The 16,913-nt window shown below is 44.1% G+C and overlaps 1 protein-coding gene across 1 annotated transcript; it reads left to right on the top strand.

Moving 5' to 3' along the window:
- Positions 1-2,302: 2,302 nt before the first annotated feature.
- On the top strand, positions 2,303-16,669 carry hsd11b2 (hydroxysteroid (11-beta) dehydrogenase 2). The gene is made up of 4 exons (XM_078284821.1): positions 2,303-2,396; positions 7,178-7,363; positions 10,386-10,523; positions 14,117-16,669. Exons 2-4 carry the CDS (start codon positions 7,243-7,245, stop codon positions 14,530-14,532), a joined length of 675 nt encoding a protein of 224 aa, XP_078140947.1. The 5' UTR covers positions 2,303-2,396; positions 7,178-7,242; the 3' UTR covers positions 14,533-16,669.
- The last annotated feature ends 244 nt before the right edge of the window (positions 16,670-16,913 follow it).

Raw genomic sequence — 16,913 nt, 5'->3', positions numbered from 1 at the left:
ATGTGTGGACAGAAAAAAGAAGACACACACACACACACACACACACACTGACACATATGCTTGCTCAGAAGGGTGCAGAAAGCCTTACTTGCACATGCAAACAGGCACCCAACCCACATCTCTGTAGGGAATTGTCACGTACTGCAGCACCCCCGTTTCCCAGAAGTCCTAGCACCTAGAACCTGATCCGCCGCAGTACTCCCTGTTCTGTTTGTTCTGTACCGCACAGCTTTTGTGCACCAGTGTCTGAATAGCTCTCTGGCGAGACCGTCAGGGCGTTGGCACGCTCCTTTACTCTGTGTCCTTGGAGAATTTCCAGAGTCACGTCCCGAGAAGAAAGATACAGCGAAGCTGGCTCCAGAAATACCCTCCACTACTCAATGTTACATAAATGCTGTTTACACCTGATTGTGCTGCCATATCCACACACCTACCTCCAGGAAGGCACACAGGGAAACAAATGGGCTGCTTTCTGTTGCTCTGAAGTTGCACTTCACTGTAATCCTCCAGGGACGAGAAGTGAATTGTGTAATTACCACAAAAGTTTGAGGCAACAGATTGCAACCCTCAGTGTATTTTTTGTAAAAAGGTATCAAATGTCTGCATGTGCCCTGATTGCTATATTTTTGAAAAAGCAAAGGATTTCCTAAGGCAAGTGTGGATTGGGGCCAAAACACAGTGTTTCCTATCCAAGCTGCTGGGACATGGCCCATACTGATAGCAGCCCTTGTCAAATGGCCCAATGAACAAATCAAAACATCTGCTGGATGTCTTAATATGGCCTGAAAAGAGATAACAGCTCAAAAAGGAAGGGAAGGATTATGCTAGAGTCATCACTCTAGTCACTCATTGTTCAAATGATGCAGGCGAAAGGTGAGCAGTTTGATCCCTGCAGCGAACACACAGCTCTCCTCCAGTTCCCCGCGCTCCTACAGTCAGGAAATCTCATGGCTCAACACATTGATCCAATCTGCTTCTGCATCCCTGCCAATCCAGCATTACTGCTGTTGTGTCTCGCCGAAATGGGATTGAATCTTTCCCTCGGCGAGAATGAAAATGACACTAGTGCGCAAATTTATAGATCAATGTGATGTCTGCTTTATGTATGTGGTTTTAAAAGAGTTGATGGAATTTGGCCATTAGTTTAATCCTTGGCCTTCTCACTAATTTATGTGTAGTAGGCTGGAAACGTCAGGATAATAAGTTAGTGACTTGCACCTTTTTAAACTCTGCTGGAGTTAGCCAATAATCCGCTGTTATTACACTGTAAAATCAGCAACATTTCCCCTTCTTTCCTTTTCATGGCTCCTGTCACAGACTTTGTCACGGGCTGTAAAATGTATAAACTGTTTTACAACTCCTCTTGACAGCAACAGTCAACTCTCAGCAGGGAGTTTCCTTATAATGTCAACCCGGTCACCTCCTCCGGTTCGTCTCCGCTCAACAGAGCTTTGGAATTCAGTGTTCTGTTTTAAAACAAATCTACTGACCTCCACAATAAAACCTATTTTATCACAACCTTTACTGTCGCTCTGTTCTTTGGCTGATAAGAGATAATACCCAGTTGGTAAAGGACATCTTCATTCTCCTTTTATTTGAACATTGCACTATTTTAAGGCACTTGAAGGACAACTCCAGTATGATTGAGGTTTTGCTCATTTCCTGCATTTCCTTACTGTTTTGCATCACTTACAGCACTTCTTTCAAGATGTTAAAGTTTCCAGCCTGATGTCAGCGTTCTGATTCAGATTGTTGCTTCTCATTCACAGTGATGGATTAGCTTTACTGATTGACATAGAAGAAGTGGCAAAACTGATTTAAAAATATCTTAAATGGTGATGTATGCATCAAGGAATGGAAAATGCAAAAAAACAAAAATTGTAGTAAAAGAGCTGCTTTCCTGACCCTAGAGGTGTGAAGGTCTTTCTGAAGCCGCCTTGTTCTGATGGAGTTTGTGTCACATGTGGATGAATTTATTTGCTGAGGTTTGGGTCAGGTTCTCCTGTTGCCAGCAGCATCGGTCTGGGTTTTGACAGAAATCCCTTCAGCTTCTGGTTGGACCGGGTTCAGCTGCACTGAAGGTTTCTGTTGGACTGCTCAACTGTTCCACTTACAGCCCAGTTTGGCTTCACTACAGCCGCCTTAACGCTCTGTTCCCTGTCTCCCCCCCCCCCCCCCTCCAGGTTGTGACACAGGCTTTGGGAAGGCTGCAGCGAAGCGTCTGGATGCGTTGGGCTTCGAGGTGTTTGCCACCGTGCTGGACCTGTCGGGACAGGGAGCCAGGGAGCTGCAGAGGTCCTGCTCGCCCTGCCTCACCCTGCTGCAGGTGGACATCACCCAGCCGCAGCAGATCCAACAGGCCCTGCTGGACACCAAGGCCAAACTGGGCCTCAGAGGTAAGACTCACAGCAAAACCAACTGAATGCCCTGATTCTGGTATCCTGCTTTGCATGCAAGCACACACACATACACACACACACACACACACACACACACTCGTATACACACAGAAACACTGGCACATCACGCCTGTACATGCTCATGCTCCCACACATGAGGAGATTAGATGGTATTTTGATATTTGGCTTCTCTGCATTAAAAAATTCTGCAACCCAGACAAATCCAATTGGCGCTAATACACAGATGATAGAAAACAGTTTTAAACCATTCTGAGTTTTTAATTCATATTCTGAATTAAATCAGCAACTCTTTGAAATTCCCTAACCCTAACCCAATATGTTGAAGGAAAAATCCCCCTAAAAAAACAGCTATTGGTGATGCACGTTGCATTCCTGATCCATTTTGTTGTTAGGGTCCAGATATTTCCCAGCAGCTCCAATGGAGTTTGATATCAGAAAGTGTTTCAGGATGTAAAACATCAGCGGTAAACGTCAGGTTTTGGTGTCAGTCCCTCAGAATCAAAGAGCCGCCATTTTGCACCGTCATTGCTATTTCTCTCCCTACCCACGTGTTAAACCCACAGCTGAAATGCTCAGGCACATTCAGGCACGTTCTCTGGGGGTTGTGGAAAGGAATTCTGGGAAACATACGAAACCACTAACTGCAGAAGAAGTAGACGAGGCAGGTTCAGGGAAAGTGGGTTCATGAAAAAATGTAAATAACAACACTTCATCACTAAATAACTGCTGGAACGTGTTGAACATCACAGACTGATGAGATCTGACAGGAAGAGGATCAGAGGGTTTTGAGCAGCGCATCTCACATTTCACTCACTCACTCGCTCTCTCTCTCACACACACACACACACACACACACACACACACACACACACACTCACACAAACTTAGAAATAACAGCAGATGGTCTCTCCGTGTTGGTTTCAGTCTTCTCATGGTCATACCCTGACCGGGTCAGATCTCCAGCTCCCACTGTCTTTGTAATTAGATTGGTAATGTTGGAGTGGAAGCCAAGGCTGGCTTTACTTTCTAAGAGTCATTTAAGGATACCTTCTTCAGTGTGTGTGTTTGTGTGTGTGTGTGTGTGTGTGTGTGTGTCCGGGGGTGTAATAAAAGAACTTGAAGGAAAAGGTCACTGACACACACACCCATGCACTCTCTCTGGAACAGCGTGGGTGTATATGTGTGTGTGCGTGCGTCCGTGCATGCGTATGTGTATGTGTGTGTGTGTGTGTGTGTGTGTGTGTGTGCATGCTGTAATCCAGGGCTGTGCCGGAGGCAGTGAATTACGGGATCTTAAACCCCCGGACCCCGTGGCAGAGCCAGGTGTTTGATGGCAGTGTTGGTAACGTTTCACTGCTTTTTTCCAGGCTGCTGCTGTGTAAACACACTCAGTCTCCGTCCGGCCCGTCAGGCCTCAGAACAGCAGCGCCGGCGTTCGCTGGGCGCGTCTCGGCGGCTGTCAGTCGTTCAGCGTTGACCCGCTGCCAACTTGGATGTTCTCTATCTCTTTATCTTCCGTCTCTTCTACAACACTCCAGTGTTTACTCCAGACTGAGGCAAAGTTCCCAGGGCTGCTGCTGAACAAAGGCGTGGGATTCTAGGTCAGCTACAGTTAGATAAGGACAACCAAGGCTTGTTTACACAAGCAGAAAGAGAGCGAGAGAGAGAGAGAGAGGGAGAGAGGGGGGAGAGATTAACTCCAATCTATTATACTTGAGTGTGTTTGGCACTCTCTAATGGTTATGATAAGAGCCTTACACACACGTACACACACACGTACACACACACACACACACACACATACAGATGTCTGATCCAAGATTGTGTCAGTGCTCCAGGTAGTACAGGGTGTTGGTGTAGAATGAAAACAATGAAAATTAAAGGAATCCTCCCTGCTGAACTGACTGAGCTGCAGCAGTCGGTGCCAAAACAAAACAAGTTCATTTTGATGTGACAACTCATCTTATGGCTCCCGGTGATAAATCACCAAAAAAAATGAAAGGGTTTTCTCTCTGATTTCTAGCTGTAGGAAAAAGTGGTGCAACTTCACACACATTGACTAAACTGTCCTGGGGCAAAGAAATTACTATGAATTCTTAAAATGGGTGTCATTCCCCTTTAATATAACTTTATGGTATAACACTTTAATCCTAATCTCACTGTAAACTTGTCTCTCATTGGCTGTTGGCGTCTCAACTGTTGGATTGAATCTGCGATCCCTGCAGGCTTCAGGACCCGTCGGGTTGTAAATATCAAACATGTTTGATAAGATCAGGATTCGGGACTCAGAACCAGATTTACACTGAGCCACTTCATGCATCTTGAGCTGATCAGATATCTATCCACAAAAAAGCCAAGTGTAAATGCAATCAAAAGGCATTGGAAACGGTTTGCTATGCGACTGCTCAAACCGCCTTCGGAGGTCTGAGACGCATCGTATCCTCAAGTTAGCCGAGTGGAAATGCATCGACCTCTTCAAGCCGCATACGCACCTGAACTCCTCCCAGGGAAACATCACTCAGTTGTGTGCGGACGTCTTCGGTACATCATGATCATCACGGACGACACACATAAGCGTTGGAAACAGTGGAGCCGGGTTTGTCCGTCTAGCTTGAAGAATACGCAGAAATGCACAAAACAGAATTTGATGCAGAAAACCATCAGGGCCTCGCTGCTCATGGAGGAAAAGCAATGTGAGATGATGGCTAAAGCCTGGGACAACAAAAGAACAACAACAAAAGGAAACAAAAGACTGAGAATAAGTTCACTCAGGAGAATGTGATTTTTCGTGGTACACCTGCACTCCCAAGAATGTATATTTCCGCAATACTTTGATACCAAAACAAACGTCTGTTGCATTCTCCGCTTTCATTGACTTGTGAAAATTGCCGTTAAGATTCGGGTCTTTGACGAGCGCAAACCACATGATCATGCAAAGACGAGCCCCGATAAAATCAAACATGTTTGATCTAATCGTGACTTTGCCGAATGGGATCATAGGAGAGAGATTTAAGTCTTTCACTTCCACACTCATAACGATTACAGGTGCGACTAAACAATGCGACCCAGGACTACCCTGGACTATCCTGGATGACCCTGGACGACCCTGGATGACCCTGGACGACCCTGGATGACCCTGGATGACCCTGGACGACCCTGGACTATCCTGGATGACCCTGGACTATCCTGGATGACCCTGGACGACCCTGGACTATCCTGGATGACCCTGGACGACCCTGGACTATCCTGGATGACCCTGGACGACCCTGGACTATCCTGGATGACCCTGGACTATCCTGGATGACCCTGGACGACCCTGAACTATCCTGGATGACCCTGGACGACCCTGGACTACCCTGGACTATCCTGGAAGACCCTGGACGATCCTGGACTACCACTGACTTTTGAAATTAAAATCGTTGCCAAATCGGGCTTCAAAAACGTGTAATGTGTGCCAGCCTTAACGGAGACGTAGCGATGTGGCCAGCTGTAAGTGGAATGTGGATAAATCGTATCCGGATACTAAAGTGGGTCATAGTGGTTCAGACTGAATCCGAACTCCTCACACGACACATCGACCCCAGACCGAGCCTCGGATCGCGGTTTCCCTCCCGATCGTCGGGATGCACAAATCTGGTGTTAATTGGCCCGATAATCCTGCAGTGTGTCCCCGGCCTGAGGGGAAACCGCCTTCCTGACGCCTCGCCCATCATTGTCCTCTTTGGCGTCTCGCCTCTTTCATTGATCTGGTGACGTTTTGACCCGACTTGCAAGACGTCTCATTCTATTGAATTGGAAGAATTCCCATGCTGTTACTCACTAGCATAAAATGTACTTTACTTCATGCAGATAGAAAAGGCTTAGATGCCAAGTTCAACAGGATTTGGCAGCCTCTCGCAGGCCGTGTAAACACTCTTCAACTTATTCCTCTTACCTCTGACTGAGCTTAGCTGTCTTTTTATTTTGTACATTTCCCAGGCTGCATTCTGCTTCTTTGTATTGGTACATCAACCCGACTTGTTGTTGCAGACAGATAACTTAATCTACTGCATGTTGTAATCTGTCTCTTTCTATATGCTTTGCTGTCACCATTGTTTGTTTGTTTTATTTTTTGTCCGTGTGCGTACCTCTTAGTTTATTATTCCCCCCTTGTTTGTACTCTTTTATTTTTGTAATTTTCATGTTATTGTTCATTTCACTGCTGCTACTATAGCTGCTGTCATTCGAACTGTCATTCTGATTTGATGTCTCAGTGCTTTCCATCATTTTCTCTTTTGTATTGTTTAAAATTCACATTATTACAACAAACAATTCAAAAAGAAAAGTGTTCAGTAACAGACGATAACATTTGAACGCCTCAATTATATACAGTGTTAGGTCTTTGTCCCTGCTGGCCACCATACACTCGCTCTGACGGTGAGCCAATCAAATAAAACCAAAACAATGGCTCTGTATCAAACAGGCTCCTGATTGGCTGCCTGTTATGCTGCTCTACACAAAGCAGTAGAGTCTAAACTGTTTAATTTAACTTTACTCAGTTAGCAAGTTTTAAATGAGAACTCTAAATCTGTTGTATGGTTACTGAATGTTTCCCAGCACCTGATGTTATACACGAAAAAGCATCGAAGTTGGCTGACATGTTTCTATGAAAAATTATCCTTGGCAACTTATACAAAAATATAATTTCGGACACTGTGTTGTTGGATATGAACATGATGTAAAACGTGTGTACGCTGTCTTGTGTGTGTTTTGTGCAGGTCTGTGGGGTTTGGTCAACAACGCCGGAGTGTGTGTGAACTTCGGCGACGCTGAGCTGTCGCTGATGTCCAACTACCGCGGCTGCATGGAGGTCAACTTCTTCGGCACGCTGAGCATCACCAAGGCCTTCCTGCCTCTGCTGCGGCAGGCCAAGGGACGCATCGTCACCATATCCAGCCCCGCAGGTGTGTGTCCACACACACACACACACATACACACATACACACAGCCAAACACACACGCATACACACACACATGCACGCAGACACATCCACACACACACTGTGTCCTGTAAATGTTAATCTAATGTTCCAGTGGATTGTGGCTGAACTGCCTGCTGCCTTCAACAGCCAATGTAAACAAACACACCGCTCTTCTGTCTGACCTCACCGGCGCTGTCGTCACGCCAAAACACCAGCACACGAGTCCCCCCCCCCCACCACCACCACCACCACCTCCCCCACCGCCCCCCCGCCCCCCGCTGACATCTAACACCCCTCTAAATATAAGAGAGATTTTGACACAGCTATAATTACATTGAGGCTGTAGGTGTTTAGCTGCCACTCAGACCCAGGGTGACTTACAAAGAACGGACAGGTAGCGGATCAGATCAATCAATCAAACTTTATTTATATAATAATAATAATAATAATTTTATTGGTATAGCACTTTTCTTAACAAAGTTACAAAGTGCTGAACACCAGAAGATTAAAACAATGACATAAAATAAATACAAGAAATAGCATAAAAATACATTCAAATAATAAAAGCCAACCGAAAAAAGGAGAATAAAACAATTAGGAAAAAGCAAGTTTAAAAAAGTATGTTATATATAATATAGCACATTTCATACAATTTGATGCTATACAATGTGCTACACACTAAAACTAAAATGAAGATAACAATTCAAAAGAGTAAAATCACGAAATAAACAAGAAATGCCAAAGAGTTTAACAATAAAAAAGGAAAGGGAAAATAAAAAAAAGTAGAAAAATGGTTGTAGGAACAACAGGTCTGGAGCTGGAGGATCAGAGGGAATTTGTTTTGTTAGCATATCATTAAAATAATCCAAGTCCATGAAAATATTGAAAAATTAGAGAATTTTTAAACTGGTGAAAGTCTTCTGGTGAAAGTGCTTTGTAGATTTGGGTGTCATCAGCATACTAATGTAAATGAATGTTATGTTTCCTAATCACAGTACCTAAAGTGAGCATATGCAAATGAAACTAAAGAGGTTCAAGAACGGATCCCTGTGGGACCTCATGTTATGTTAAACTGGGTCAGAGTTGAAGTTGCCTAAAGATACTGTGCATTTTTAGATATATATTTTAGATACATTTAGATCACTTAGCTGCTTGAAGACGACTTTCAATTATTTATTTTTTATTTAATTTAACCATTATTTAACCAGTTATATCTGAGAATGAAAATGGGACAATAATACGAAGCACTGAAGGATCGAGGTTACTTTTCTTCAGTGAAGGCCTCACCAGGGCAACTTTAGAGGCTTTGGAAAAACACCCTTTATTATGTTATTATTATTATTACATTATCTGATAGGCAGCTAAAAAGTCAATTAAGGAAAAATGTGCCATGTTGGCCTCAGAAGTAGATTCACATGGTGGGGTGGAGATGCTCTTATAAGGCCTGGATTGTGATCGTCTGTCTCATGTTTGCAATCTTGTCAGCAGCAAATCACTGCATTTGTCTGTAAAGTTCACATGAGGTGATGAGGCTTCATCAGACTGTCAGTAGATGCAGACAGAAATTTGGGGTCAAACTGCTTCAATATGTTGCTGCAATTAATTTCATTTGCATCTTGAGTCTAAACACGAAAGCTTGGAGGAAATATTTTCCACAACATTTGACCGCGATAAGCAGCTGGTGGAAGACGGGTTCTGATATGAGGGCTCCTCCTCGAGTTTATACAAAAATGTGAAAAATGCACTCAAAAGTTTGATTTTGTTGCTAAAATCCACTTTGAATGTCTCAGAAATGGAGAACTCTACATCCAAGTCCACTATTCACCTGCACAAGCTGTTCTCTGCGTCCATGTGGCCTCTAGCACGCCCAGACCGAATGTCAGATATGAGTTGTACCCGAACCAAACAAACTCAATAAGTAGCTGCCTGTGATACAGGATTGTGGCCTTGTAGGATTTTCCACATTTTGAACGGGACTCACAAAGCAAGTGACTGCAAATGAATTGCAGCGACATCTTGAGGTCATTCAGGCTGGGATGTTTCAACAGGAAATGATCCGTGCAGCATGGCGTCTGCTGGGATCAAACCCCGAGACTCTGGTTACAGGATGTTATCTCAGACCGCCGAGCCTCATCTCTCCACCCCACAATTCACTTCCCTCCAAATCCAGCATGTTTGATATGCAAAGCTGGGAACCTTAGAGACTTCCCCCTCCCTGACCACAGAACCTACAGGTGAGCTTATTCCTGTAACTCTGCAGGTTCAGCGGCTTCAGAGCGACGCGCTCCTCTCACAAAAGGGTTTCATTGTTCGCCGCCGGGGGGGAAACCACACGTTTACACAGTCTGACTTTGAAATTAACCCCCAGCCAGTCATCAAAGGCAGGGCCTGACTTGGCAGCCTTCTCCCTCTCATCTCCACATCCTCCACAACTGTGTGTATTTACTGGTGCTGATTGCCCACAGTGAGGCCTGTGTGATTCCAGCTGGCACCGAGTCTCGCCTGTCAGGCCTATCTATGGTTGGAACACAGCGCCGAGCCTGCAGCGTTTCCTGGCTGGGCCAACCCTCATCACCGCACGGTTGTAAATCGATGGCATGTTGAGATATCACTCCTAACTTCTGGGAAGAGACTAGATTTTTTTTGTTATGGCTTTTTGTGCTTATCTGATGATGTTGCAGATTTGAAAACAGATGCTACTGATCCCAGCAACCAATCAAGGCAGCTGTCACCAGAGAAACAGATCAAACTTGATCTGTGTGAAAGATTATTCTCTACTAATGGACTGTTTGGCCACATGTGAAATTGTGTCAAAAGGATTTGTGTGAAAAAATATTCCCATTTGTTATATTTCATTTGGTGAGGCTTTATTTTCCAGGCTTTATTTCTGTAGCGATTCTCAGGGTGCTCAAAGATACTTTACATTAGGAAACAATGTGTGTGTGTGTGTGTGTGTGTGTGTGTGTGTGTGCAGTACTGACAGTGCTCTGGCTGTGTGTTGCAGGTGACCAGCCCTTCCCCTGTCTGGCAGCGTACGGAGCGTCTAAAGCGGCTCTCAACCTCTTCATCAACACCCTGCGGCACGAGCTGGAGCCCTGGGGCGTCCGGGTGTCCACCATCCTGCCCTCCTCCTACAAGACAGGTAACACTGACTGATGCTCCGCCTCCTGTCGGGGGAATATAATGGGTCACTAAAAAGTCTATTATTGAGTTTCAGGTGATACAATAGTGCAAAAAATAGTTTATAGATATTCAGTGTCTGGGTTAGGGTTACTCCCAAAGGGTTAGGGTTAATTCACCCAAAAATGCTCTCATGTCAGTTGAAACACAGGTGATGTGTTACAACTTTCTCCAAAATAACTGAAGTCATTGGGGTCCGGTTCTTTAAAGTTCCAAAAGAACAAGAAATGATCCTAAAGTTACTCCGTACAGCTCTGCAGCATAATCCAAGTCTTCTGATTCCAAACAACCGCACTGTAAAAACACCTGTATCCACACCTGTATCCACACCTGTATCCACACCTGTATTCACACCTGTATTCACACCTGTATCCACACCTGTATTCACACCTGTATCCACACCTGTATTCACACCTGTATTCACACCTGTATTCACACCTTTATTTAGCACAAATCTTCACCACAGCCGTTTCACGTGAACATTTCGAAAACGTTTCTGCACCCAGACCAGCTCGACCAGAACACACAATCTTCCACACTTCTGTGTTTACGCTGCTCCGCGTACGTCTACATCACACACACTGAAGCAGTTGGGGGTTATGTGCCTTGCTTAAAGGCACCAGCTGGTCCTGGGGTTCAAACCGGCGTCCTCCTCTGAACCCTAACGCTGACTCTAGCACAGGAGAAGTCTATCTGAGGTCATGGTGAACTGGGAATAAAGAACAAAAAATATCAAGAACATTAGTATTTCTTAACCAAACACGATCCAGGCGAGGGTTCAGGACTCTGGGGTTGATTGGCGTTGGCTTGAGTGTACAAGAGCAGGCATTTTGATTGGTTTAGCACCCACGTGGGACACAGAAGGCGATACAAGGATTAAGTGGGTGTTGTGAAGAGATGGGGGAACAACCAATCAGAGCGCCAGGATGGCAGCGGACAGTGCCATCTCTGGCGCTGTTTCACCACTCCAATAAAACAGGATCAAATCCTGGTCAGCCAGGAACAAGGCTGAGATGGTGGTTGGTTTGATGAGTACAACCAGAACCGTTCAGTTTGGTGGGAATTTCTGTTGCTGTTGCTTTTATTTTCACCATGCCTTGTATATTGTGGTTTGGCCCCATGTTGTACATGATGACAAGTCTCCCAGAAAGGAAAATACGCACATAATGCCTACCACATGTAGTACGAACAGTCTGTTTTTAGTGGTAGAATAAGTACAAATTGCTAACTTATGAATTTACAACTCTCTGCAGAATGGATCTCATTAGTGGTTTAAAGCTCAGAGGATCAGTAGGATAAAGAGTACCGAGTGACCAGAAAACACACCAACCACACCGACTAACAGCCAGCAGCTTCACTCAGCCTAAAACCTGTTGCACATTTTAGCTCCATTGTTTACTTTTGTGCCCTTTAAAGTCTCGTTTCCTCACTGTTTTAAGTAAAAAATATCTTTTAGGGGTTTACAGATCGATCGGCCACCGATCATAATTGGCCAATAAACGTTTTAAATAGGTCATCGGAGATCGCCTGATCACCATTCAGCTGCCCAATGTCCAAAAAGAAGTTTAAATTGCCCGATGAGGAAAGCAGTCGAACGTTTGCCATAAAAACTTTGAGCCAATTTGCTTCAGTCAGCAGAACGTTGGAAGCTTAAAATTCGTCTGATCAGTCTGTGATCATCGGCTCTGGGAAGAGCAGTGAGAAAACACCACAGCAAAGAGATGGAGACAAAATAAAAAATGAAAAGAAATGAGGAACTCAAGGATGAACACTTTAAATGCTGGTTTAGATTCAGCTGGCCTGGCCAAACCTGTTCACTGGATTAAAGTCTAAACAGCAGGATAAAGTGTGCTGAACTCCCTGTTTACACATCCAGTCAGTCATCAGCTCCTGTTTATTTAAAAAGACAGAGAGAGGACAGAGAGAGAGAGAGGGAGCGTGCACTCGTGCTCCTGGTCACATGACTGTAGTAATGCAGCTAGCAGCAAAACAAACCTTCCCCTACATGACAGATCCCTGAATGTAGTTTAATTTGTCCATGCACATCGGTCATGTCAGTCGGTCAGGAGCAGGAGAATCCGGCCACACGGCGCCACCCGCAGCAAAACAGGAAAAACTCTCTGCAGGCGGCTGCATGTCGCTGTAAAGAGCGATGCTGCTCTACCTGCCGCTGGTCATACGGTCTGTGTAATCCAGATCCAAGGTGTGCAAGTCTGTAATTGCGTGAAACACCGGCCGATCGGTCTGGACGGGATTCAGATGACAGCAGGACATCAGTTACCTGAAAATACAGAAGGCAAGGTCCCCACGGGTCCTTGAAATCAAGAAAAAAAAAAATCAAGGCCTTGAAAGTGTTTAAAAATAGACATAAATAGACATGGGTCAGAGAAGTTGTTGAAAAGTGTTCACACATTCAAGCCTCTCTCTCTTTTTAATTGTTGTCTGTGAGCTTCTGTAAAGCTGCTAGTTCTCATTATAAAAATTCTCAGCGTTGTAACAGTAATTAACTTTGATCCGTGTCTCAAACTATGCCGTGTTGGGTCCTTGAATTTGAGGGAATTGGGCCTGGAAAGTCTTTGAAAAGTCCTTGAATTTGATGTTTAAGAAGGTGTGGGAACCCTGAGAAGGTCATTTCAGCTGAAATTGTTACCGGGCTAGCTGGAGAAAATCACGAACAAGTTTATAAATTTCTTGAGATAACGATGTATTACCAGACCTGGCTTTGTAACACTGATGCTGCCTGCAGAGTGAAGCAGCAGCAGCGTCTGTGAGTCTCTACACGGCTTTCTGACTCCGCTCATTGGGAGCGGGCGTGCCGCTCACCTCCCGACCGGCCGGGAGCTGTTAAACAAGCGCACCCAAATAGACGGTGGAAGCGAGAGGGGAGTGAGGGGCTGATGGAGTGTTTTTCCCATGAGGCTTTGTGGGCAGGTCCGGTCGCAGCTCCGACTGTTTGCAGCCTGTAAAGAGGGATCGCTTCCAGAGTAAACACAAGACAAACAGATCACAGTTCAAAAAAAGTGAAAGCTGCTCTTACATAATGATAGATAGAAGAATATTTAAACTAATCGTGACGCTTTTAAAGAACAGAAGCAAACTTTAGTCCAAACAAACTGATACTGCGTTCGCCATCAGGTTCCTCTACATTTAAGAGTTATTGAATGGTGAACTTCATGTAATGATTCTCTTTTTTTAACCAGAATGGATTTATAGTGTTTGGAAATTATGTTGATGGGAAGGTTGTAGGTAGGACTCAGCGATAATTCAATATTATTTTTTTTATCGTCTTTCAGTGGAATCATATGGTGATGATATGTCGATTTTGGGATATCGAAACACAATTCTGCTGTCTGAACTGATGATAAGCACATTTCATTTAACGCATTACCATTCGATTCAGTGGGATGAACATTCATTTGATTATTTAACATGTGATTTTGCGCCATATCGTGATATATATTGATATTGGAAAAAAATCCTTATTATTGATTTCAGCCATATCAGCCCTAGTTGTAGGTTGTGTTGCTAACGCTGAGCGCTGTTGGCTGTCCTCAGGTCAGTCCAGTAACCACGCCTACTGGGAGCGGCAGCACAAGCACCTGCTGCAGCAGCTGGCGCCCGGCCTGCTGGACGAGTACGGAGACGACTACATCGCCGAGACCAAGGAGCTGTTCCAGAACCACGCCAGGACGGCCAACGAGGACTTCAGCCCCGTCCTCGACGCCATCGTCCGGGCGCTGCTGTCGCCGCAGCCGCTGGTGCGCTACTACGCCGGGCCGGGGGTCGGACTCATGTACTTCATCTACAGCTACTTCCCCTTCAGCGTCAGCGACAAGTTCCTCCAGAAACTGTTCGTCAAGAAGAAGCTGATGCCGCGCGCTCTGAGGAAGCAGTCGGGCCTCGGCGTGAGCCTGTACCACCACAACAACAACAATAACAACAACAACAACGAGGAGAAGCTAGACAAGTAGCCTGTTAGAGTAGAAGAAGCATTATGATCGTATTATTCTATGAAACTAGAGGACCACTTCTGTAACACACTCATAGTGTCGTATTCTGTTGTGCATTCTTTTGGTTTTGTATATGGTATTTTTTTTAATTGTTGAAGGGATCATAGAAATGCACCAAAACCGTTTTTGTTTGTTGGTTTGTTTGTTTGTTTGTTTGTTTGTTTATTGTTGGCCTCATGACACATTGACCCCTCGGACAGCGAGGAAACACCTTGAGGTCAGAGGTCAGGTTGATCATAGAGCTAGCAACATGACCACAGGTTGATCAACAAAACTCTAGCTTTACCTCTGTCAACGTGATCCCACCTCAGCACTGGTCTGAGACCAGCCGCACTGTAGTCAGCAGACTCTGGAGATGCATGCGCTCACACACACACACACACACACACACACCTAAACAAAGAGAGACAGACGTACTTCATGTGCCTTGATCCCAAACTTAAAAGGCGAGAAAAAGAAAATAATCCAGAGGAAGAGAGAGGAGCGCAGACAGAGGAAGATGAAAGGTTTTAGATGAATGGACTTTACCATGTAAAGCTGTCAAGACTCTGCAGCGAGTCTGAGGTTTTCACTCCAAACAAACACCACAGCAGCTCACTCCACTAACGCCCGCCCCCGTTCACACTCGGTATACTAACAACGAAGCTGAACTCGCCCGGAGTAGAAACACGGTTGAAAACGCTGCAAATTTCTTTACACACCGGCTGAGATAAAGAGGAAACTGGAAATGTCCCCGACCAAAACTCAGAGAACAACAGTGACTTTGGGGAAAGAGCGACAGGCAGCTGAGGGAATGTGAGGAGTTACAAGCAGAAATTTAACTCAGTAACGCAGGCGGGACGTCTACGTGCTTTCTAACGAACTCTTCAGAATGAAACGTATCTCAACAAGTCAAGAAACAATGAAATGAAATCGACTTTGACTCTTTTGATTCGTCTGTCTGTTGCTGGTTTTCGCTGCTGGTTCATAGCGGGCAAGTCGCTGTAAAATGAGAACGAACTCCACCCGGCCGGCACATCACCGCCTGCTGGTAGCCTTTAAACAAGCGCACCCAGTGAAACCCTGCAGACTCTTGATAGTTCCAATTTCCATCCCATATATTTATATATTTTTGCTATTTTGCCATTTTTAAATATTTTTCACATGTATTTACATATTAACAAATATTTTGCTAAATATATTTAAGGAATATATTTACATATGTGTTGCTAATACAGTATGGTTGCTAGAATCACTGTGGGCCTGGAATTATATGGTTCTATCTGACTTTTATTTTATAAAAATTGAATTATCCACATATTCATGATCTTTGAATGTTACTTTATGCTTGTGTCGTGTTTTTATTTTTTTTAAAGAACATTTTGGATTTAAATAATGAAAAAGTTCGGAAGTACCTCACAGTTTTGCCAGCGAATCTTTGAAGCTAAAAAAAAAACCCCAAAACAAAACAGAGAGAAACTTGCAACTCTGTGCTCATGAATATATTCCTTAAATATATTTGCCAAACTAATGTATTTATTGTGCTGTAGATATATGTCAAAAATATACAAAAATGTCCAAAATAGAATATTCGGATCTATTTTTTGAATATATTTGCACATACAGTATATGCACATGTATGAGCTCATTTTGTGAGTGTATTGTATTTCTATTTCCCTGCTGTGGAAACACTCCTGGTGTCTGATTGGTTTGGATTCCCTTGTTGTCTTCTCTGTTTGTGTTTTGCTTTGTTTGTTTTTGTTTTTTTACCCCACTTTTCAATCAAACTATTTATGGCGATCTTTTCTTTATCCATCACTTAAACTGTGAATTTTTATATCAAAATGTTAAAAAAAAAAGAAAAAAAAAAGAGACAAATATGATGTAAAATGTTCACTCAGTTCATTCTTTGATAGCATTAAAGTTGACTTTTTCAGACAGCGGTCACTGTGGTCTTTTGTAGAGAAACACAAACGAGGCTCCTTGCTGTCTGATGGTTGCGATGGGGTGTGTGTGTGTGTGTGTGTGTGTGTGTGTGTGTGTGTGTCTGCTGATCAGTACTCTGACCTGTTATGAAATGTCTATCGATAATAAAAAATCTCCCCTTGTCATCAAATCACATTGAGACGCTGCGTTAAGGTTAATTACTCACTTATCTCTCCTTACCTAATGGATTCTCAATGGATTTACTTTGCAGAATGGTTGTGTGTGTGTGTGTGTGTGTGTGTGTGTGCGTGTGTGTGTGTGTGTATTACTCAGTACTCTGACCTGTTACGAAATGTCTCACCAATAAAAATCTCCACTCGTCATCAAATCACATTGAGCCAAGAACAAATTACTCAACACGTATCTCTCCTTAGGCC

Source organism: Centroberyx gerrardi, chromosome 1 (genome assembly GCF_048128805.1).
Source record: "Centroberyx gerrardi isolate f3 chromosome 1, fCenGer3.hap1.cur.20231027, whole genome shotgun sequence".
NCBI classification, from domain to species: Eukaryota; Metazoa; Chordata; class Actinopteri; order Beryciformes; family Berycidae; genus Centroberyx; species Centroberyx gerrardi.
The sequence above is the reverse complement of the archived record's forward strand: the minus strand, read 5'-3'. Positions and strand labels throughout refer to the sequence as shown.